Source organism: Ipomoea nil, unplaced genomic scaffold (genome assembly GCF_001879475.1).
Source record: "Ipomoea nil cultivar Tokyo-kokei standard unplaced genomic scaffold, Asagao_1.1 scaffold0317, whole genome shotgun sequence".
Classification (NCBI taxonomy): Eukaryota; Viridiplantae; Streptophyta; class Magnoliopsida; order Solanales; family Convolvulaceae; genus Ipomoea; species Ipomoea nil.
Window position 1 is genome coordinate 6,030,103 of NW_017616745.1, and position 22,513 is coordinate 6,052,615.

The 22,513-nt window shown below is 38.3% G+C and overlaps 3 protein-coding genes and 1 long non-coding RNA gene across 4 annotated transcripts; 2 read left to right on the forward strand and 2 right to left on the reverse strand.

The window, feature by feature from the left end:
- Nucleotides 1-617: 617 nt before the first annotated feature.
- Nucleotides 618-11,739, reverse strand: LOC109171068 (homeobox-DDT domain protein RLT1). The gene is made up of 19 exons (XM_019320203.1): nucleotides 11,074-11,739; nucleotides 9,962-10,426; nucleotides 9,099-9,178; nucleotides 8,714-9,004; nucleotides 8,531-8,620; nucleotides 8,239-8,403; nucleotides 7,920-8,142; nucleotides 7,523-7,623; nucleotides 6,484-6,570; nucleotides 6,165-6,317; nucleotides 5,903-6,058; nucleotides 5,338-5,547; nucleotides 4,848-5,253; nucleotides 4,548-4,732; nucleotides 3,952-4,479; nucleotides 3,178-3,786; nucleotides 2,942-3,046; nucleotides 2,225-2,476; nucleotides 618-1,725 (listed from the first exon to the last, which is right to left on the reverse strand). Exons 1-19 carry the CDS (start codon nucleotides 11,201-11,203, stop codon nucleotides 934-936), a joined length of 5,028 nt encoding a protein of 1,675 aa, XP_019175748.1. The 5' UTR covers nucleotides 11,204-11,739; the 3' UTR covers nucleotides 618-933.
- Nucleotides 11,740-16,176: 4,437 nt separating this feature from the next.
- Nucleotides 16,177-19,549, reverse strand: LOC109171078. The gene is made up of 3 exons (XR_002052531.1): nucleotides 19,540-19,549; nucleotides 17,729-17,732; nucleotides 16,177-16,310 (listed from the first exon to the last, which is right to left on the reverse strand). It is a non-coding gene; the product is annotated as an uncharacterized LOC109171078 (long non-coding RNA).
- A 40-nt stretch (nucleotides 19,550-19,589) lies between these two features.
- On the forward strand, nucleotides 19,590-20,276 carry LOC109166607. Its single transcript, XM_019315504.1, has one exon. The coding sequence runs from the start codon at nucleotides 19,590-19,592 to the stop codon at nucleotides 20,274-20,276; it is 687 nt and encodes a 228-aa protein (XP_019171049.1).
- A 24-nt stretch (nucleotides 20,277-20,300) lies between these two features.
- On the forward strand, nucleotides 20,301-22,267 carry LOC109166615. The gene is made up of 3 exons (XM_019315510.1): nucleotides 20,301-21,195; nucleotides 21,238-21,273; nucleotides 21,384-22,267. Exons 1-3 carry the CDS (start codon nucleotides 20,301-20,303, stop codon nucleotides 22,265-22,267), a joined length of 1,815 nt encoding a protein of 604 aa, XP_019171055.1.
- The last annotated feature ends 246 nt before the right edge of the window (nucleotides 22,268-22,513 follow it).

The following is a 22,513-nucleotide window of genomic DNA, read 5'->3' on the forward strand; positions in this document are numbered from 1 at the left end:
GCGGACCGGGGATTATATGTTTCAGTGAAGTCCGAAGATGACGGAAAGCAACAAGATATTCATGTGAATCTTTTGAGAAGGTTCCAACGGAGTAATTATTTTTTTAATCCACCCAATGAACATTAATGTGATCATGGAGTGTCAGGGAAGATCTTTTAAGACATTAATTAAATAATTAATAACATGCTTACCACATCGTTTTCAACAAGTAGATTAATTAAATTATCCATGAAAATTTGTTCAAAAGATTATTTATTTTTACTTTCTTTCTTTTTAATATATTTTTCATTTTTCATATTGACTTCAGTTATAGAAGAGAGAGTGATTTAAGTGAGATACAATAAGATAATGTTTGGTAAAATAGCTAGCCTATCAATCATATATATTTAAAATAGTTGCTTAAAAGTTTTCAAAAAAAAAAATAGTTACTTAAAATAATTTTTTCGATCAATATTTAGAAACTACATAAAAAAGGCAAATCTAAACCGGCCCTGTATGGTAAAATAGTTAGTCTATCAGTCAATTTTGGCTTATTTGATCACTATGAAATTGTTTGACTTGATTAAAAAATCAAAATAAGTGTTTGAACAATAAATAAAATGGTAAAATGAGATAGAGAGCATAAATAAAAAACATAATATATGTTGTGGAATAAGAATTTGTTATCATAATTGTTACAATTATCATAAGTTCTAAGGTTATCACAAATGACTGTCTAATACTTCTATTGCCAACACTCACTGAGATTCTAATTTGTTGTATTGTATATGAATATGATGCTACACTCTTACTCTACACCTTACAATTCTATACATACAGAATTAGCCACCTTTCAGACTGACATCCTTAAAGAATACAAAATTCCAGGAAAAAAAAAAAAACAAACAAACTATAGAACTTTGTGTTTCATTCTAAAAACATTAGAACTTGAACTCAATCACTGTAATCTCCAGAGGCATCAGACTCTGAACCTTGGTCATCATCCCCATTTCTATCCAACTCATCCTCACCATTGTCCTCCATGTCTAGATCGCCCCCGCTTTCGAGATTTCGGCCGTCTTCGTCCCTGTATCCATCGTCGTCGTCTTCTTCTTCTTCTTCGTCGTTGCTGGTATTGTCGGCGTCCTCGTCCGACATTTCCATCAGCTCGTTGCTTCGGTTCGAAGCGTTGAAGTGCGGGTCCCACTTCCCAAACTCGTACGGGTTTTCTTGGGCGCTGTCGTCGGATTCCATGGCTTCCCCGCTGTTGCTGTTGTTGTCGTTCCCGGCCGGGGTTCTTTCCATGTTTATGTCCATGAGGTCGTCTCGGCCACGAGGCGATTCGGGGGATTCCGCGACGCTTCTGTGGTTGTTTTCGTCGCCCAGATAGTCATGGTGTATATCGTCAATGACTAGGTTCGTTTCTCTCCTTCGCCTAACGGTTCTGCGACCCCGCATATGTTTCTGTACTTGTGTTTCTCCCTGCTGCATTAAAGCTTGAGTCAACATCTCGCCACGCCTTGGAACGGGCGTTGTAGATTCTGATGCTGATCTGGCGCTTCCTTTCGGTAATCTTCCGCGTGGGCGACCGCCTCCTCTCCCACGAGCCATTTGCTTACCTCTGGAGCTGCCTGGCGTCGTGCCCAAGTAATTCCAGTTTTCCTCTTTCCTATGTACACCTCGGTCCAGTGCTGTCGATTCGCCTTTCTGAATGTCGTTTATGGAAGCATACCCCATAGGCGACTTCTGTGATAGAAACGGAGGTTAACAAGCATTCAGAGAGTGAAATTTCCGAAGTAAATATGTTTTGCTTTTCGTTTGTTAGAATCTAAGATCAAACCACACTAAAAGATTGAATCCAATCAATTAATCAGTCTAACACGCCATCAAAGTGGACCAAACAAGCAAGTGCTTGGACGCCACCAATACCACAGGTAGACAACCGGATGAACACAAAGTGGACCGTACCATGTTAGAATCTAATATTGGGCCAATGCCACTCAATTGGGCTATAATGCACATTGGCCAAACCACGCTAAAAGATGGAATCCAATCAATTAGCTAGTTTAACCCATGGCCTTATAAACCCATATGTTCTCTCTTTTATTTTCAATGTGGGGCTCTTAACATGTTTTCTCTATAGAAAATAAGCATTGTAACGCATAAACCACACTTTCAAATTCCCGAGAACCTAAAGCAAAAATTATGTTCAAATGAGTCATAAAAAAGGGGGCGAGAACTCAACTGGAAAGCTTTCAACTTTCAGGCCATTGCAAGGCTCAGCTTTCGGCTCTGGATCATAGGACACTGAGGCATCAAATTCAAAAAGTCTGAGCGCCACAGCAGCAGTGGTTAGCGGTATCCAAGGGAGCTGGGAAACGTATTGACAAGCAGGGGCTCGTGATGATGCCGCATAGTGACGCAGTAACTCCTTCGTCGTCTCAAAATTTGACGACAAATAATCTTGTTTTACAAATCCTTCCAACTGAGTCAGAATCTGCAACAATTTTGTCAACCATTTAGAAGCAGTTCTTTTCATTTTACTTTGCTTTTATTTTACTAAGTTCCCATCCAGATAAAGTAAATTTCGGGGGAAAGGGAACCTCATTTCAGAACAAGTTTATTTACAACATAACAAACTAACATTTCTCATCGCCAATAAGAAACCAGAAATCCAAGTACTAAATTTTATCGCAGACAAAGAAGAGTGCTAATGAGAAAAGTGTTTCCATGTTTGCTAGAATAGCGGTTTATGCAGCTGACGGTCATTACCAACAAGAAAAAAGTCGGGTACATATTTAATTGATCACAGTGCATATCAAGTCATATTTCAGAATGCGAAAATCTAGAGAGCATGCACTGAGTTCACGCAACAAAAACTAAGCATGGAAATAAAATGGCACGTTGGTTGATAGATCGCATAAAAATCCCACAATAAACAAATGTGAAATCGTATGAAAACCTGTAGAAGATCCTCGGTGGATGATGAGTTGTGCAAATTTAGACCCCATATCCTCCTAGTGTCTTCCGTCCAAGAAGATTGGAGTGCTTCACGTGGAATAGAAACCTGTTGATTGAGAAAAGTTAAAATTCATCCAATAGCATGTATGATGTATATATAAACATTTTAAAATCAGGGATAGCAAATTAGCAATTCCGTCCAAAAAAATTGTAGAAATGGTAGCATGGAAACCGAACCTCAAGCATAGATAACAAGGCCTTGATTAATAAGATTCTTAGAGGACAAGAAGTACTAGAGATAACCACATTCTCTGAGTCAAATTGTATTATGTCCCCATAACCGATTTCCGACTCCAAAAGTTTTACAACAAAGTCAACATTGGCAAATGTCCTGTGGCAAGAGCTGCAGAAGTCTTCTTCGAAAAGAAATGTGTCGAGACAGCGATCGCAGACTCCCAACAATGGTAAGCACCTTTTTTGTCCATGTGCCAATGCACATAGGACTGATGAACCAAAGTGTTCTTTCCACATCCAAATCTGGAAGTCTTGGTATCGCCTCAACGCATTCCTCTTCCCCTCCTCGTTTTTTCCAAGTTCAATTTTGAAAGATGGTTCCCATCTATCAGAACTTGTACTACACACCATACTGCTAGGACTATCACCACCAGAACTTGCTTCAGCCGCTTCATTTCGACTTGCATTCCCGCATTGGACCACTGAACCATTCTGTAAGGTGTTCCTCCGAACACGCTCCCTGAAAGGAATCTCAATCTTTTTCATCATTATATGTAAATGAGATTCCCTAAGCCCACGAGTATCCAAAGAAGTCAATAGAGCATCAAATGCCTGCAAGTCAATAATACAAATATACAATGATTAAAAGATATTTGAAACGGGTATGGTCAAAGAAAATTTGAGCCCTTTTGCCTTCTCTCTAGATAACGATAATGGTCTCCATGTTACAGCAGACTGATTCAAGGACACATCATAGACAAAAAATCATGTGTTTACCTCTTCAGTGTCGATCAGTCTCCAAAATCCAGCAGGTGATTCAACAAAGATCCTGCCAGAACCAGGATCATGACTAGAACCAGAGGCAACAAATAGCCAATAACGATTACGCCTTCGATCTTGACCCAGTGGCAAAGACCTATACACATACATCTCTTCTGCTTTATGGCCAATGAAAGATTTCAACTGCATTCTTGACCTTTCTGCTGTATATCCACTTGGTTGAATAGAGGAAATAAATGAACTCGTGGAAAAATCCTGCGGTGCCAAGCTCTTTTCAGCAGGCAAAAGCTCAAGCTGGTTCTGAGCATTGTCCAATCCAACTGAAGCATCATTTACCACTGCAGCTTGTGCTGGCTCGTGAACTTTGTTGTCGGGAAGGGTAAATGGACTATGACTGCCCTCTGCTGCAGCACCGAATGAAGAATCATGAAACTTAATTATATTCTCTTCCTTCATACGCCTTCTGTCCAACTGTGCTTCAGCCCACATCTGTTTCTTAAGAGCAGTAGCAGCATCAAGTCGATCCTGAAAACTATTCGTGTTAGATAACGGTGATTAATATCCTTCAAAAGGAGACAGCATTAGAAGTTAACCTCAAGAATTGCACGAATAGTGTTGCCTTCATTTGCGATGCCAATTACTGCAACAAGAGCATTCAGACGCTCCTCCACACACAGATTGGAATATTCACCTTCAGTGAGTCCTTGAACCCATGGTTCACCTGATTGGCTTTCATCAATCTCCCCGCCTTCTTGGCCGGGGTTACTTCCTCCAATACCTTTAAGAGCAAACCAAATAACAAATCATTAACAAAAAATTATTGCCCATCCCCATAGCCATATAACAAGCAAGAAAAAACTGCAATATGTATAAAGCAAATATAATGTCCTTACCAACAGTATCAAATCCGTTTTTCTTATCAACTTCTACAGAAGGGTTATCTTTTCCATTCACCGAGCAAGTGCCAACGTCATTTTGTAGGTCAGTATTTTTAATCACATCAGATGGAGTACCTATATCATCAATCTCCTGACCATCAGCAGCATCACACTCAGAATCATCATCTCTCTCCTCATCATCAGCATTCTGACCAGCTAAAAATCCATTTACATATCTCTGAATCTTTTCTCTCGCTACTGAAATTATTTCTTCAGCATTTGCTGGATCCTTCCTGAAAGCAGGCCGGACACAGTATGTTGAAGGAGCTATTCTTTCAAAAAGCACGGGATCCCTTGACAAAGCAACAGAAATAGAAGCTTCCGGTGTCTTGCTTGTTGTAAGGTCTCGGAGCCCAGATTTCTACAAGTAAATTCAATTAAACCAAAGAAAGAGAAACAATAAAAATAGCATGAATGTCAGGGGAGGTAGAATATAACTAGTTACCTGAATCTTCTCGGCAAGCTCTATAACATTCAAGCCTTTCTCTCCTTCAAGTGCAAGAAGATGATAAGCAGCAAACTTCACAGTTCCTGGAGTTAACCGATGCCTGGACTTACGCTGAAGCATAAATCCCTTTTCATGCATAATTGCAACTGCATTTTCAGCAGCACTACCACTTCTTAGGGTTGATACAATATCTTCACAACCTTTAGTCTGCATGAACAGCAACAATTAGCATGACTGTATCAAGTATAGTATCCAGGTATTTGAATATATTAGCACTCTTGACATTAGAAATTTTGGAAGAACAGGAGCAAGCAAAGACCCACTCTTGTTTTCATTTATATCTTTCATGGTTCTATAAGGTGGGTGTAAAGGGAGGGGGATTTGGAAAATCCACAGCAAAGCAAAGGTAGTCCATATATCAATGTATTCCCATGGGCCATGAGCCCATCAAAAAAAATTCCAGACAATAAAATGTAGATTGTAGAAGATACATAACCTTAATCTGAGGAAGAAAAACTCAGTAAATGAGATAGGGAGAGAGAGAGAGAGAAAGCAGAAGCACCTCATCATTATCATTCAAGCCACCCTGTTCTTTACTCTTTTTCTTCAACTGGGGACCAAATCCAGCTGAAAGTGCAAATTGCCTCAGTACTTCAGGCCATGTCAATGGATTTAAGTGTTTTTGCCAGTTGCATATATCAAAACCCCAGACATAGGCCTGTCACAGAAAACAAACATCAAATTGACCTTTGCAACCTACATAGTATTCTATGTGAAATTATAAGCAAGTAAAAAATATTTGAAGTGTTATTTAATGTGATTACCCCTTCAACTATTTGAGGATGTCCACCTTCTGGGTTGACAGCATTATATTGGTTTGTACCCGGCCCACCAGAAGGTGTTCTCACAACATCTTCAATATCTTTTATGATCAGTTTCAAAAGTGCAATATGTATCTCACTCAGCAATCTTGAATCCTGATAAGAAGATACAATTTAGATACTTGCCACCACCTTCCAAAAGAGAAGTGAACAGATAGAAAGACAAAAGGAAAAAAATGTGGACCGAGAAAGGCTAAAAGGGGATTGATAAAGGAGCAGCTAAAATCAAATTTCATGGCAAGAGGCCTCCCAAGAAACTCACATAGTCATGGAAAGCCTGAACAAATTCATCAAGTGTAAAAGGCCAAAGCCCAAGAACATCAGCAAAATTTATGCAGAATCTCCAAGCCTGTAAAGCAAAGCAAAATAGAGTCATTAAGGAAAATTGATTATTAAAAAAAAAAAGGGAGAAAAAATCAAATACAAAGCTCAAGATAACTAATACTGCATTCATACTTTCCCTTTTTATGCAACCAGCAAGATGTGCTCCAGATAGTCTAACTACGATGTAAGCCAAGGCCCAAGACACAGTTTTTTAACAAGTATTTTTTTTAAAATGTACATTCAACCATTCTAAATACATTATTGTTTACATCTGACATCAATGTACTTTTAAAACTAAACAATTGAACTTGTTCGGGTTCTCATTACAATGCAATAAAAATAGTTTGCACAGTTTGGATCATATCCCTTTTAGGAATAGTATTCTTGAACTTGATTGGATTTTGAGAATTTTGCAATTCATTTTCCACTTCTTTAATGAATCATATATTCTAAACTCAATTAATGTTTTATTTGAAAATTTGAAGTGTTCCCATATAATTAATTAATAATTAATTCATTAAGTCAGAGTAAAATAAAATTTACAAAAATGGTATGTTATTCTTCAAAAAAAAAACGCAAAAAACATTAAGTAATTGAATTACTTTGTATTAACTCACCCACACAATTCGTCAGAGAGTTGTATAATTTATTCTCTCCTCTTTTTAAGATTTATTTTCCTAAACTAAAAACAGTTTTTTAATTGGTTATGAACTTCTTTCATTAATAGGAATCATATTCCAAAACTTAACAAGAAGCTGTATGAACAGAGTCTTGAAATAATTAATATGGAGTAATTAATTAATAAAATCAAATGGTAAAATATAATTTAAGTGTATACTAGCCTTCACACACACAAAAACCAGAAAACAAGGCAGCGTTAACATATTATAGAGTATAAATAGATTTAAAAGATTAAACAATTCTGAAGATGAACAACTTCCTCAATACAGTGAAAAAAAATAGTCGCAGTAGCATACCATGAGAAGATTCCCAATGTTCTCCTGTGAATCAATCCATGGTTGGATGGAGAAGGGCCTTTTCATTTCGATAGACTTTGGAGGGAATTCACACAGAAATTCTGGAACAAAGAACAAACAAAATTAGCATCACGATGATAATAATCAAACGGAAAACTAATGGAACAGTCCTTTTTTCAGTATCCAGAATAAATCAATTATATTATTGGGGTTATAAGCTTATAATATTTATATCAATAGTGCATCACAAAGTCATCACAAATTTCATGCTTCTTGCAGTTTTCTGAACATGAATTTAGCAGGAGACAGGTCTTGCAATGGCAGTTGCAAATGGTATACATTTGTAAGTTGAAAACCACTCACACTTGAAAAGTCCAGTATGTCAAGCTACACTTACCTCGATATAATTCAAGGTTTTGCAATGTGTCATAATCAAGGGAAGCAATGGATGATAAGCCTTTGTTAGAAGCAGCCAATTCCATTAGTTCCAACCGTTCATCCTCAATTAACTCCATGGCTTCTTTAGCAAATTTCCGTGCTGCTGCCCTCTCCATAGCAGCCTTCTGTTTTGCTGCTTCCCTCTCTTTGCGAAGCTCTTCTTTCTGTCTTTTCCTCTCAGCCTGGACTCAATATACAAGCAATATGGTAGCTATCAGCCACTGAATATAGCAGAAGTTTAAGGAGAGAAACTAAAATAAAAACGCCCTCAAGCATACCCTCAAAAGCTCTCTCTGCAAAAATTTCTCTCGTCTTTCCATTTCACGCTTTTCCTCACGTTGAAACCTCTCTTCCTTCCTCTGTTGTTCACGCATTAGCCTCTGTTCTTCTTTCCTTCTCTCACGATCCAGTCTTTCCATTTCCTTTTTCACTTGTTCTTCCCTCTTAAGTGAGAAAAGAAAATTGTTTCAGATTTCAAAAGTAAAATTGCAGAAAGTAGTTGCAAAATAATAATAATAATAATAATAATAATAATAAAATCCAAAGGTTTCAAGGAACATAAAAATATACCTTTCTCCTTAAAAGATCCTGTTTCTCAAGTTCTTTTCGAATCCTTTTTTCATGAGCTAGTGCTTCCCTTCCTATTCTAGCTTCATCGTTCTACAAGAGTTAATGCGCTACTAAGAAAATCGAAATAGGAAAATTGAGAATTCCTAGCTCCAGATATATTGAAGAATCCTAATACTTCAGTACCTTGCGTTCATGATCCATCTGCAAAGTGCCTTCATTAGGAGTAATAAACTCACTTTCCCTGGGAGGAGATGGAAATTGTCCCTGAAAGCCATGTTGAGGCAATACATTGACAGTTGAGGCTTGACTTTCAACAGTATACTCTCTAGAGAAATGCCCATTGGCTTTCATGACCGACAATGGTTTTGTAGGACCTCTAGCAGGTGAACCATAGAGGTAAGATGGGGCAATTTGGTCATATCCATCAGATCTTATCTTTGGCTCAGCAGGTTCGTGGAGACCACTTGGTAAAGCCTGAAAATGAAGTGCATATAAAAATTTAGCAATCATCAAGCACACACTAAATTGAGTTTAAAGTTAACACACACAGAGATAACCAAGAACCAACATTATATTGTTTAGGTTCATATCCCCCGAACAGCTTGGTGTCATAGGAATGCCTGTAATGATCCCGACGCTCTGTTGGCACTGCTCCACATGTAAAAATAAAAGTCAGCAAAACACTCGAGAATATAAATCTCAATCAAAAGTCATAAGCCTCTTGAGAAACAGAAATAGATTTGCAGTTTGAGCATAAAGGCAAAACAAGTTAAGGAACAAACTTCTGATTAAAATTACTATTTACTAAGGTGCAGCTGAGATGAGTTATTCATGCAGCAATATATATTGTAAAATACTCTATCTCATTCTGCATTTCCACTGTTATACCATAGTGTTAGAAATGATATTCGTAATTTTAATATATTGATCAAAAACATTTCATAACAGTTCCATTGGCACAAGTGAACAACATATGAAAATGAACTTTTTCCTTTACAATCAAAATAAATAATACACACACACATAAACAGAAGCTCTAAGACAATCAAGTCCAGCTTGAGTTATTAACAGAAACTAGAGATACCTTTCCTGACACCGAAAAGGGAGTTTCAAGTCATTTTGGCATGTCCCATAATTATGCCAAATGTTGAAATACAACAATAATCTTTTAAATTGGAGGTATCAAAACTTCATTTCTTGGGATTGGTCATTCAATTACTTGAGTCAATTATTGATGCAAACATATTCATTACAAGTTAAGCCAAGGAGATGGCTGGAAACAGAGAATATAAAGGATCTAAGATTTTTTTTTCCCTTTCAGTCTTTAACTTTTATTTTTAAACATTAAAAGGTCAATATTTACCTGGCAGCATGCATTAGAAAATAAGCAATATACAAAAGAGATCTAAAAAATGTGAAATTTAAATATACCTATAGGAGCCCCAAATGCACCAGGCGGCAGTTCATCAAACTCCACACCAAGAATAGGAGCATCACTCCGTAGAGGCTCTCCCAACTGCGACTCAATGCAAGCAATAATTTTACGCTCCTTTGCCGTCCTCGGTGACTCATAATACCGTACTGGCATTGTTGGCATGTCATCCCCATTATCAAACTGGCTTGACCCGGAGCCAGAACCGGAACCAGATCCAGAACCAGACCTATGATCACTACCAGGCTCAGGTATTGTGACTTCATCTCTGGTTAACTCCGAGAAACTCCTCTTCCCACATGCACCACCATTAGGTCCAACACGTGGCTTCATTGCTGCTACACCTGCTGCTTCCTTCTTATCCTTTAACCTCCTGTGACAAAACCACATCTGCAACTGCCGGTCAGTCAACCCTAACTTCTCTGACAGCTCTCCTCGAATTGCTTCAGATGGGTAAGTTTCCACTGCAAGTCACAAAAGCAACAGAAAATCCATAACAATGAATCAGACGGGTGGCAATCTATGCACAATATTGCACCTCGCATAACCACATCAAAAGCATCAACAAATATTTAAACCTTTGAAAAGTTAACAACTACGATTGAACCTAATGCAAATAAAGATTGCACACTAAGCAGGTATATTTTATATATACAGCATTTCAATTTTCAACACAATGGATCCATCTACCATTGAACACTACATTGTCCATTAAGCAGGTCCTTGTACATCTCAACACAATGGATCATCAAAAGATTCGAATTCCCCTGCTCAGTGTTAATACCCATTTGAACACAAGGAAGTGCAGAATCCAAAAAATTCAAAGCTTTCATCATTCATGGGCACAAACCATTATCTAGTAGAACTCAGCACCTAAGATGCATAACACAGAATTATGCATACATACAGGTAGATCAGCCAACATCAAAACAAAAATATATATATAACATAAAAAGTATTAAAAAGTAAAGGCCAACAAACACATTTGAAACCCAGCATATACACACTAGCAGGAGCAGAAACATGAAATCACCATCTCAGAGGTCCCATCTTTGACACAAAACACACCCATACACAACAAAAGAAAAAAAAATTGCAGAAACAAACATACTGGCATAGACTTTTTCTAGGGTTTCCAATTGGAAAGGAGTCTTCATCTGGCGCTTAGGCTTCTTGGTCTGGCCATCGGAAGGGCTGTGTTGAGCGTTCTTGTTGCTCTCTCCTTCAGAACCACCCTCCATTACAGATCAATTGAAGCTGCAAACCCTTGATTTCTCCAGCCAAAAAAAAAAACAATCGAATCTAGGGCCAATCAACCCACCCAACCCTCTTTATATCCCTAAAGATCACCCGATCGCGACAGCCAAGAACACAAACACGCAAGGAGAGAAAAACTGGGGCGAGAAAACATATTAAATACACACGAAGATAAACGATAGAGAGAGAAAGGGGAATTGGGCAGAAGAAGAATATAAAAGAAGAATTATTACTACTATTATAAGGAGAAGGAACAAGAAATAGAAACAGTAGAAGAACAACTCCGCCTAGAAATTCCATGTTTTTAACTACAATACTTTTTAGTATATTAATAATTATTAATTTTCCCCTCGATTTTTTGTTTTCGGGTGTCTTTAATAACCGATTGACTTGAAGTTTTTCAGTCTTTTTTATAAAGAAACATTGAAATCGATGAATTTCGTATGGAAATTCGTTTTCTTTTTTTCCAAATTTTTTTTTTAAGGCTGAAATTCAATCCCATCCATTCCTCCATCATCATGTGACGCCTTTTGGAAATTTCTTTCGCATTTTTTAAGGTGGACTCCAAACATTGGCTGCAGCCGAGCCTTGCTGGGTTCTTTGGTGCCTTTGGGTCACATGACTTGTAGTAATCTTTTGTGTTTCAGTGCTTCCATTCTTCTTCTCTTTCTTGTCTCAATCTGATTCCCAGGCTGACAACGTTGTTTCTGGGCCTCCTATTATTGGGCCAAATTTATCGTTATATAAAATAGTTTTCTACAAGATGGGCCTCAGCTCTACCTTCCATCTGGGCAAATTATATCGTCGCAAATTATGTCGCGCAACCGTGTGTACCATGCATTGTGTCCTTTTAACGTCTGACTTTTAAAATATATATATATATATATATATATATATATATATATATATATATTTTTTTTTTTTGATTGCCGTTAACGGCGTTATGCTATGCATAATTTGAACTATATATCCAGAATTAATAAATTATATATCCAAAATTAATGAACTATATATCTAGAATTAGTGAACTATATATCCACACCGGTTACTGATACTCTACTTTGGCTTATAGCAGTTCGCTGCGTCTGTGTATTCAAAATGATGAACTATATATTCAAAATTAATGAACTATAAATTCAGAATTAGTGAACTATATATCCAGAATTAATGAACTATATATCCAGAATTAGTGTACTATTATCCAGAATTAATGAACTATATATCCAGAATTAGTGAACTATATATCCACACCGAAAATGGTGGAAATCCCGTCAATTGGAGTTAAAAAAAAAAAAAAAAAAAAAAAAAAAAAAAAAAAGGTCAAATAGGCCACGAACTGCACACGATAATATAATTAGGCCACTGAACTCAAAAAAATTACAATTAAGTCCCTAAACTAACCTATTCCAAACAATTTGTCCAATTTGTAAGTTTTCTCCATTTCTAACATGTTACCCAATTTTGAAATAATTTTAAATAATATACTCCGTAATTATTTTTTTTAAAAAAAAAAAGTTAGTCTCCGCCGCCCTCCGCCACCACCACACCATTCCTCCTCTCATCACCATCTTGCCAAAAGCCTTTCTCCTTCGCAATCTCAATCCAAACACGATCAATTTGTGGTTTAAGAAAATCAATTTCAACTCTAGCTCTTGCAATGCTAGGTCTCGTTCGACGAACCGTAGTTGCATTTAACGCTAGAAGTCTTCCAATTGAGCACATATCCGGCCAATCATCCTCGCATCAAACAGGTGATAAGGCAATTTATGAAGGAGAATCCGCACTGACGTCGACGGCTTATCCTTCCTCGCCTTACACACCGGCGACCAGCGCTCAAATCGGACCAATTTATCTCCAATTCTGGCTTGGTTTCTCGCTAATACTCTATTGCAATCCTCCTCATTCGAAAATTTAATCAAAACATTCATCGCATTCAGTAATCCAACATGTTCTTGGCCACGCACTGTATCTGAAAAAGAGCGTGTGAGAGTCGCAGGTAATCTCCTTCCATTATTTTGCTTGATTGCGTCCTGCTCTGGATTTTTTGAATTTTTCGAAGAATTTCCTTGATTATTTTAAACAGTTGGAACATATTCGTTGTTTTCTGGAACCGGCAATGCATCTCCTTGTTTATCCTGATCAATCGGAGTAGATGGAGGTGTTTTCTAGAGAGTTTGATCGTTCGGAGCAGACGATGTTTTCTGGAGAAATTTCAGCTTCCGGCGACCGTCTCTTCATCTCTGCCGGAGACGAAGTTTTTTTTTTTTTTTTTTTTTAACAATTCTTTTATTTAATATTAGTTTTAAAAAATATTTTAAAATATGGTGACTTGTTTGAAACTTGGAAAACTGGAAAATTAGACCAATTGCAAGAAATGTATTAGTTTAGGGATTCAATTGTAGGTTTTTTAGGTTTAGTGGCCTAATTGCATTATCATATGCAGTTCGGTGGTCTATTTGAGCCTTATTTCAAAAAAAAATTGATTAGTGGAGTAAAACGGTGCCACTAACAGCGTCGTTCGCAACCACAGCATAACAATTGTTATATCGTGCACCAGGGCGCACAATGTATTGTACGTCCTAGTCCAAAACGACGTCATTTTGTATATTTTTTATTTTTTTTTGAAAATTATGTTTCTTGTGTCTGCTGTTAATTTCTTAAAAAAAAAACTCATGTTTCAAATGTACATAATTGTATAATAGAATGTACATAATTGAAAAACAGAATACACATAACCTTTTTTGAAAGGATAACACACATAAAGTAACATAATACAAAATACACATAAACTTTTAACATAATACACTTAAACTCTTAACTCTAAAAAAAATCTCATATTTCGAATGTACATAATTGTATAACAGAATACACATAAACTCCGTCGCGTCAACTCCCCAAACAACTTAACAAAACGACGTCGTTTTGGGTAGGGCGGGTTGCACAATGCATTGTGCGCCATGGTGTACGATATAACGATTGTTATTGTTTGGACCATAACAAAAAGTACATTTTTAATATACGACAAGTACATTATGTGTGTATCGAATATACATTATACAAAATAATGTACTTTTAATACTCAAATAATATATTTTCTCTTAATACAATATACATTTTTAATATATTAAAAATACATTATTTGTGTACTAGATGTTCATTATTTAAAAGTATGATCTATACAATTGTGTGGATTATGATTCACAGAATAATGACTGTTCTATCAGTCATTGCAATTTCAAATGTAAATTATGTCATGGACCACGGTCCACCTTAAATTGAAGACCCTTGTCTAAAATGACATTCAAACTATATGCATGCAGTTAATCTATTATGTGCCTACAGTTAATAAATAGATTATGTGTAAGACACATAATATGTTAACTGCATGCACATAATATGTTAAGTGCATATACATAATATTTTAATTGTAGTATGCACATAATATATTAACTATAATGTAAGATGGACTATGGTTAGGGCTGTGCAAAACCCGTCCAACCCGAACAACCCGTCCGACCCGCCCCACTGCTTGGCTATCGGAGTGGATACCCGTACCCGAATCTCCTTACCCGATCCGCCATTCAATACGGCGTCGGTTTAGAAGGTTCGGATGGGGTGTACATTTTTGCCAACCGACCCGTCCGACCACCCGAACTATCCTAGGGTTCCCTAAGGCCTTGTATAATACGGCGTCGTTCCATCAATGTATATATACATGCCTTCCACCACTTGGTCTTCATTTTCTCATCCGCGCAGCTGACCTAGGGTTTGAGATCTGAGAACTGAGATCGCATCTCTCATTCTCTCGACTCTCAACTCTCTGTCTCTCTCACTCTCTCAGTCTCTCACTCTCTAAGAGTCTCAGACTCTCACTCAGTCACTCTCTTAGACTCTCAACTCTCTCAGAGTCTCACTCTCTCAGACTCTCAGTCTCTCAGAGTCTCAGTTCTCTCAAGAGTCAAGAACTCAAGACTCAGCACGCATCAGTCATCTCTGATTCTGTAAATCCGTAAGGTAAATCTCTAATCTCTTAATCTCTATTTCTCTAAGCTCTAATCTCTTACAGTCTTACTCTGTAATCTGTAATCTGTAATCTCTAAATCTCTAATCTCTTAATCTCTATTGTATAATCTCAGGGTTCTTAGAATCGAAGTGTTGCAATCTCTAATCTCTTACTCTCTGTCTCTGAGAGTCTAAGTGGTGGAAGCCGTGGTGATTACTGGTGAACTGGTGATTAGAAGCCCTTGTTCTCCCGGGATTATTTGGGAGAAATCAAGTAAGTCGTAAACCCTAGTTTTATAATTTATATATCTTCATTTACAATGAGTATGTGATGAATATTTGGTGATATATTCATATATTATGCTATTTGTTGGTGGAAGCCTTTTACAAACTGATTTCTAAATGTTGATTTTGTGAAATCTGGATTTTATGCCATGCAAATTTGTAATCTAACAATCCGAGTTAAAGGCTAAAATGTGAAATCTCCAGTGTGGAAATTTCCATTTATTGGTGGAAGCCCTTAACTCAAATCCAGATAATGATGATCTGGACTGAGTTCCTGAATCTGGATTTGTTTGTATAATTGTATATGTTATTATGTCTATCAGTTTATGGATGTATGACCCTTAATTGGTAATTGTTAAATCTGGAAAAATGATGACACAAACTACTATGTCCATGTGTCTGATTCTGGATATCTTTGTATGTTTAATTGTTTATTATGTAATTTATGTGGTCTCAGTTCTCTCAGTTCTCTGTGACTATCTGAATATCTGATTTTGTTCAATATGTGGAAGTGTAATATGTAATACTTCTATGTATGATTGTATGGTGGAAGCTTTAATATGATTGTACGATTTGTAATCTCCCTAAAATGTGGATACTGATGCCCATCTTTATAGATGGAAAGCATCAGTGCAACTGGCCACCCTCCAACCTCAACTGATGAGGAGCATGGAGTAGAAGCTCAAGGTACTGAGAGAAATCCTCAGACAAATCCTATGCCTTCTCCTCCTGTTGTTCCTACAAAGAAGAGGAAAGAGGTGGAGTCTAGATCTATAGTATGGGATCATTTTGAAAAGATCCGTGCTCCACCTGCTGAAGGTGAAACTGAGGGACTAGTAGTTGAGGGCAAATGCCTTTATTGTGCCAAAATTTATAAATGTGAAAGTAAAAAGCATGGCACTTCCTCTTTGAAAAACCATATGAAGGCCTGCCTAAAAAATCCTCATTGTAAGGACACAAGGCAGTCTCTTCTCACCTTTAATGCCTCTGGAACAGAAGCTTCTGAGGGGGTTTTGGGGACTTGGGTTTTCAACCAAGAGGCTATTAGGAGGGCATTGTGTGAGATGATCATTGTTGATGAACTTCCCTTTAGGATTGTTGAGGGAAATGGCTTTAGGAAATTCATTTTAGTTGCTTGTCCTAGGTTTCAAATCCCTTCTAGGTGGACCATTTCTAGAGACATTTATCAGATTTACCTAGATGAGAGAATAACCCTAAAAAAGTTGTTTAAGGTGAGCACCCAAAGGGTCAGCTTGACCACTGATACATGGACCTCTGTCCAAAGGATCAATTACATGTGCATTACTGCACATTTCATTGATGATCAGTGGAAGCTAAACAAAAAGATCATTTCCTTTGTCCCAATTTCTTCTCATAAGGGAGAGTACATAGCCAAAGCCCTTGAGAGTTGTCTTCTTGATTGGGGGATTAAAAATGTCTTCACTGTTACTGTTGATAATGCCTCTTCAAATGACACAGCTTTGGGGTTTTTCAAGAACAAACTTCTGTCTTGGGGTGGGTCTTCTGTTAGGGTTCAATATATGCACATGAGGTGCATAGCCCATGTGTTGAACTTAGTGGTCCAGGATGGGTTGAGATATGCAGGTCCTTCTGTTAAGAAAGTTAGAGATGTTGTGAGATGGGTGAGGAGTTCTCCTGCCAGACTTAAGAAGTTTAGAGAGATTGCTGTGCTTAATGGGGTGGAAGCCAAATGTGCATTACAACTTGATGTTCCAACAAGATGGAACAGCACATACATGATGTTTAACACTGCCCTTCAATACCAGAGGGCCTTTGAAGCTTATGAGAATGATGCCTCATTGAATGCTGACTTATCTGATTCTATTCCAAATTTTATGGATTGGCTTTCTGTGCAAAGCTTAGTCCATTTCCTGAAAGGCTTCTATGAGATGACTGTGAGAATATCTGGTTCTCTCTATGTCACTTCAAATACTTTCTTTTCTGAGATTTCTGACTTAGGTTGCATGCTGGATGACATGGTTAACTCTGTTTCAACCTCTGAAAAGGTAAACACTAAACTGTTAACATTTTTCTGAATGTGTTTGTATGCATCTGTTAATTTTTTCTGTGTTATGTCTGTTTTATAGGAAATGGGGTCCCATATGAAACAAAAATTTGAAAAATATTGGGGAGATCCTGAAAAAATGAACTTCTTGATATTCTATGCCAATATTTTGGATCCTAGGGATAAGATTGAGTACATGCCTGCCCAATTTGCCCAGTTGTATGGTGATGAAAAAGGAAAATCATGCTTTGAAAAGGTTCAATCTTCTATGGTTCTGCTGTTTAATGATTATACAGCCACCTACCATGTGCAGTCTGCATCCCCTACTGTGCAACCTACCCAATCTGAACCTGTCCATTCTCAAACTTCAGTTGGAAAACCTCAGGCTAGAATGAAAAGCCAGCTTAAAAAACAGAGAATGGAGACTGGTGGAAGCAGTAAAGAAACTGAACTCCAGATTTATCTAAGTGAAAAATTAGTGGAAGATGAAGAAAATGTGGACTTTGATGTCCTAAGATGGTGGAAGGTTAACAGTGATAGATTTCATATACTCTCTAGAATGGCAAGGGATGTGCTGGCTGTTCCCATTTCAACTGTTGCCTCTGAGAGTGCATTCAGTACTAGTGGTAGGGTATTAGATCCCTTTAGGAGTTCCTTAACTCCTAAAATTGTTGAAGCCCTAGTATGTGCACAAGATTGGTTGAGGGCACCCAATCATCCAATCTCTGTTGAGGAAAACTTGAATGATGTTGAAAGACTAGAGAAGGGTACCTTTTCTAACTTTTTAGGTTTCAACTTTAGAAATTGTTAATTGTTACCTTTATTCTAAACTATTTTTTGTTTATCCTTTTTGTGCAGAATTGTCCACTGGAGCTGCTGGTTCTTTACCAAGTGCTGTTGGAACACTCCCAACAATTGCTGTAATACTTTTATATAACATTGCTTTCTGACTTTCTGTTTAGTTTGATTGATAAATGTGTGGACTCTTTGAGGCAACTCAGGTAAGATTCCAGAACTGCTAATTGCTAAGTAGCTTGGTAACTTTTTTATAAATGTTGCTGCCCTTAGGCCTTAGCCCTTTACTCAGTTACATCTCTGGAATTCTGGTATATCACTTCCCTTCCTCTCATATTCTTCTTTCTGTTTAGTTATTATGGCTATGATGATGCTTCCACCATTTGTCTGAATTAAAAGGACTTTGGGTGTTTGGTATGTTGCTCTGAGACAAAACTCATGAAGCAATTTCCCCCCAACTCTAAAATGATATGAAAAAAAGTAATCTGAGCCTATCTTATTAATTATTATTAGTTCTCTACTTCTCTTTGTCTTTATTGGCTTTAAAGTTTAAATCGTTTAATGGTTTTATAATTGAGCAGGAAGATGAGGAATGGATGAATGCTGAATGCTGACTGCTGAGTACTTTAGTAATTAGTATTTAGTACTTAGTAGTTTAGTGTTGTTGATTTTCTCATTTTGTGAACTTCATTTTTGCTTTTTGAACTGCAATATGTAATTATGTAATTATGTATGTAAATGCCTACATAACTTTGGTAATTTAGTTTAGGGTTATTACAATATTACTTATTAAGTTTCAACATTTTTAAAGTTTTTTTTTTATTCTGGTATGTTTTATAATCCGACTGCAAACCGAAATCCGAACCCCAACCCGACCGTATCCGAACAGGTGAAATCCGAGAGGATTTCCCTCTTAATTCGAACGGATTGGGGTAGTTTTCCCCAATCCGAAATCCGATCGGATGGACGGATTGGCCATCCGATCCGTCCGAACCCGACCGATGCTCAGACCTAACTATGGTCCATGGTATAACAATTGAATTTCAAACAATAAATATTCGAGCTTATAGGATCAACGTCTATCTTGCATTATAGATAACGTGATGGAGACAAAGACGAATTCTCTCTCGGACCAAGCTCCGCCGGAAGCGACCGATCGGTCGCCAGAGGACCAAGACTTGCTGGAACGGAGCACTAGAAAGACTAAGAGACTAAGAGAAAACCCAACCCCAGCTAACTCTGCTCGAATTGAAGACACAACCATGAAAAGTAACCCCTCGGCGGAGATTTCCACACCGGACTCAAGCCGGTGGACAACCCCAGCGGTGACCCCCAGCCAGGCTTGGACTGAGAGAAGGGAGAGTGCTGCAAAGGGAACGGCGATCGATTCTGATGATGATAAAATGACTGAGGAATGTCTACGTTCTGAGTACCCGGTGATTCTGGTTTCGAAAGAAGAAAAGGAAAGACTGCGTAGGCCCTGGAGAAGGTCGCTCATCATCAAGCTTTTGGGTAGAACAGTGGGTTATAATTTCTTGCTACAAAGACTTCAGCGGATGTGGAGAACTGATGCATCCTTCGATCTAATCTCTCTGGACCAAGATTATTTTCTGGTAAGATTTGAAAACCTAAAAGACTATGAATCTGTGAAATTTGGAGGTCCATATATGGTGTTTGGTCATTATCTTGTCTCTCAGGAATGGGTACCAAATTTTGTCCCAAAGAACAACAAAGTGCGCAAGATGCTAGTCTGGATTAGATTCCCAGCCCTACCCATTGAATACTTCGATGATATATTCTTGAAGAGGATTGGAACGCAAATCGGACGGCCTATTAAAGTTGATACTACCACCAGCTTGGCCTCCAAAGGCAGATTCGCAAGGGTATGCGTTGAAGTAGACATCACAAAGCCACTCGTCTCTAAATTTGTCTTGGACTTTCAAGAATGACCAATTGAGTATGAAGGCTTCCATATGGTTTGTTTCGAATGCGGTTTATACGGCCATCGCCAAGATCATTGTAGCAAGGAAGGTCCCAGTACCGCAACTGTCCAGACGACAAGCGATAAGGAAACAGGTTCGCAGAACAGCCCGGCGATAATTAAACAAGGACCTCCTGGCAAATATGGAGCATGGATGTTGGTGACGAGGAAAGATCGTAGGAATTTCAACAGGAACAAGAACTTTGCAGCCCCAGGAGACCAAAGAAATGATCAACAACCCGCAACCAAGGGTAAAGAGCCAGTTGTGGAAGACATTGTCACTCAATCCAGATTCTCGTCTCTTGCGGATTTAGAGGAAAACCACCAGACCGTACCAACTGTTCAGCCCGCGATACAGACATCGTACTCCCATCCTCAAACCTCACCAAGGATCAGAAGGAACGATCCATCATCCCGTAACTTGACGGATCGCACTCAGCCTATTGAACAAGATTCTCAACATCCCTTCCAGTTTCATTCTCTGCCCAGAATTAGGACAACGGCCAGACTGGTGTCTAATGAGACTGACCAGATAGGCATGCCATCACAGCAGAGACCAAGAGCCCTAACATCAACACCTCGGTACCCAAGGCAAGGAACTCGTGGGGGATTCAGGGGTCGAGGTGGCAGAGGTGCCACTCCCAATCAAGCGGCAGCAGAAAGAGAACACACGGTGGTCCATGGAACGTATGAAGGGAGAAGCATTTCAACAACAACTGTTTACCATGATGAAGGAACCTCCTCAACAGTGGCAGAACTTGAAAACAACTTCAAACAAAATCCCCCAGACACGGATCCGTTACTGTCTACCTCCAGAGAGCCTCCTGATATATCCATGAGTGATATGGACCGTGTTGCTGGCCAAGATGGCCATTCTGATATAATGCGTTCTTAAACGCTCCCTTCTTTTTGTTTGTTTTTATGATTAGTGTCATATGGAATTGCCAGGGTGCAGCTTCAAGGAAGTTCATTCGCACCCTAAAACAGTTTATTAGGGATCATAATCCCAATTTAATATGTCTACTAGAGACCAAAGTTTCTGGTTCTCATGCAAACAAAATATGTTTTAATCTAGGCTTCGATGAGTGGTTTCGAATCGAAGCAGTAGGCTTTTCTGGAAGAATTTGGGTTCTTTGGAAGAACTCCCTCTCAATTGAGATCTTATATACTCACCCTCAATTTGCTCTTTTACAGGTTAAAGAAACATCTACCCAAATATGGACACTTGCGGTGGTTTATGGAAGTCCAAACCACACTCTACGCAGAAGACTTTTTGCTGATCTCACAGCTGAAGCATTAGAACTTAGAGGACCTTGGCTCGCTGCTGGAGATTTTAACTCAGTGACATACTATGAGGAAACCACCAATCCTGCTAGTTACTCCCAAGCTAGGTGTTCAGATTTCAATAAGTGGATCTTTCAAGAAGGCCTGATTGACCTAGGTTTTGAAGGCCCCCAATATACATGGATGAGAGGAAATAGCCCAGAAACATTCAGGGCAGCTCGCCTCGATAGAGCATTAAGTAACATTGATTGGAAGCTGGATTTTCCGAACGCTACAGAGAAGCATCTACCAATAATCGGTTCAGATCATGCCCCTCTCCTCATCAACACAGACAAAGTTGCGCAAGTATTTAGAACTAAGACCTTCAGGTTCAATATGGCATGGACAACACACAATGACTTCAATAAACTAGTTGCACAAAACTGGAATAATGATCTAGATTTATCCACCGACAACCAGAATATGGCAGAAGCACTATATAAGTGGAATAGGGAGTCCTTTGGCAATATCCACCAAAGGAAAAAACGCCTCTTAGCTAGAATTGAAGGAGTACAACGAAATCTGGCCAGACATAATCGGGCTGATTTACTACGATTGGAGAAGAATTTACGCGGAGAATTAGATGAGGTGCTATATCAAGAAGAGCTACTTTGGTTTCAGAGATCAAGAGAATAATGGATTACATCTGGGGACAGAAATACGAAGTACTATCACGCAGCTACTACAGTCAAAACAGGCACAACGAGAATCAAGGCTTTAAAGGATGATAACGATCTTTGGATTACAGATATGCAGCTACTTTTAAATCATGTAAAGAGCTACTTTATGGACCTTTTCACAGCTGATAACCAGGCTCAAGCTCTTACATTGACCCAAGGTCTGTTCCCAACATTATCACCATCTGAGTGGCATGAAATAAAC

Excerpts from the sequence above, each read along its gene's own strand:
- LOC109171068 (XM_019320203.1), bottom strand. The coding sequence starts at position 11,203 with ATGGAGGGTGGTTCTGAAGGAGAGAGCAACAAGAACGCTCAACACAGC. Across the intron at positions 9,179-9,961 it reads TGCATTTGGGGCTCCTATAG|TGCCAACAGAGCGTCGGGAT; the intron begins GTATATTTAAAT and ends CATGTGGAGCAG. Across the intron at positions 8,143-8,238 it reads TGCAGAGAGAGCTTTTGAGG|GCTGAGAGGAAAAGACAGAA; the intron begins GTATGCTTGAGG and ends TATTGAGTCCAG.
- LOC109166607 (XM_019315504.1), top strand. The coding sequence starts at position 19,590 with ATGAAAAGTAACCCCTCGGCGGAGATTTCCACACCGGACTCAAGCCGG.
- LOC109166615 (XM_019315510.1), top strand. The coding sequence starts at position 20,301 with ATGGTTTGTTTCGAATGCGGTTTATACGGCCATCGCCAAGATCATTGT. Across the intron at positions 21,196-21,237 it reads TGGCCATTCTGATATAATGC|TGTCATATGGAATTGCCAGG; the intron begins GTTCTTAAACGC and ends TTTTATGATTAG. Across the intron at positions 21,274-21,383 it reads CAGGGTGCAGCTTCAAGGAA|GCTTCGATGAGTGGTTTCGA; the intron begins GTTCATTCGCAC and ends GTTTTAATCTAG.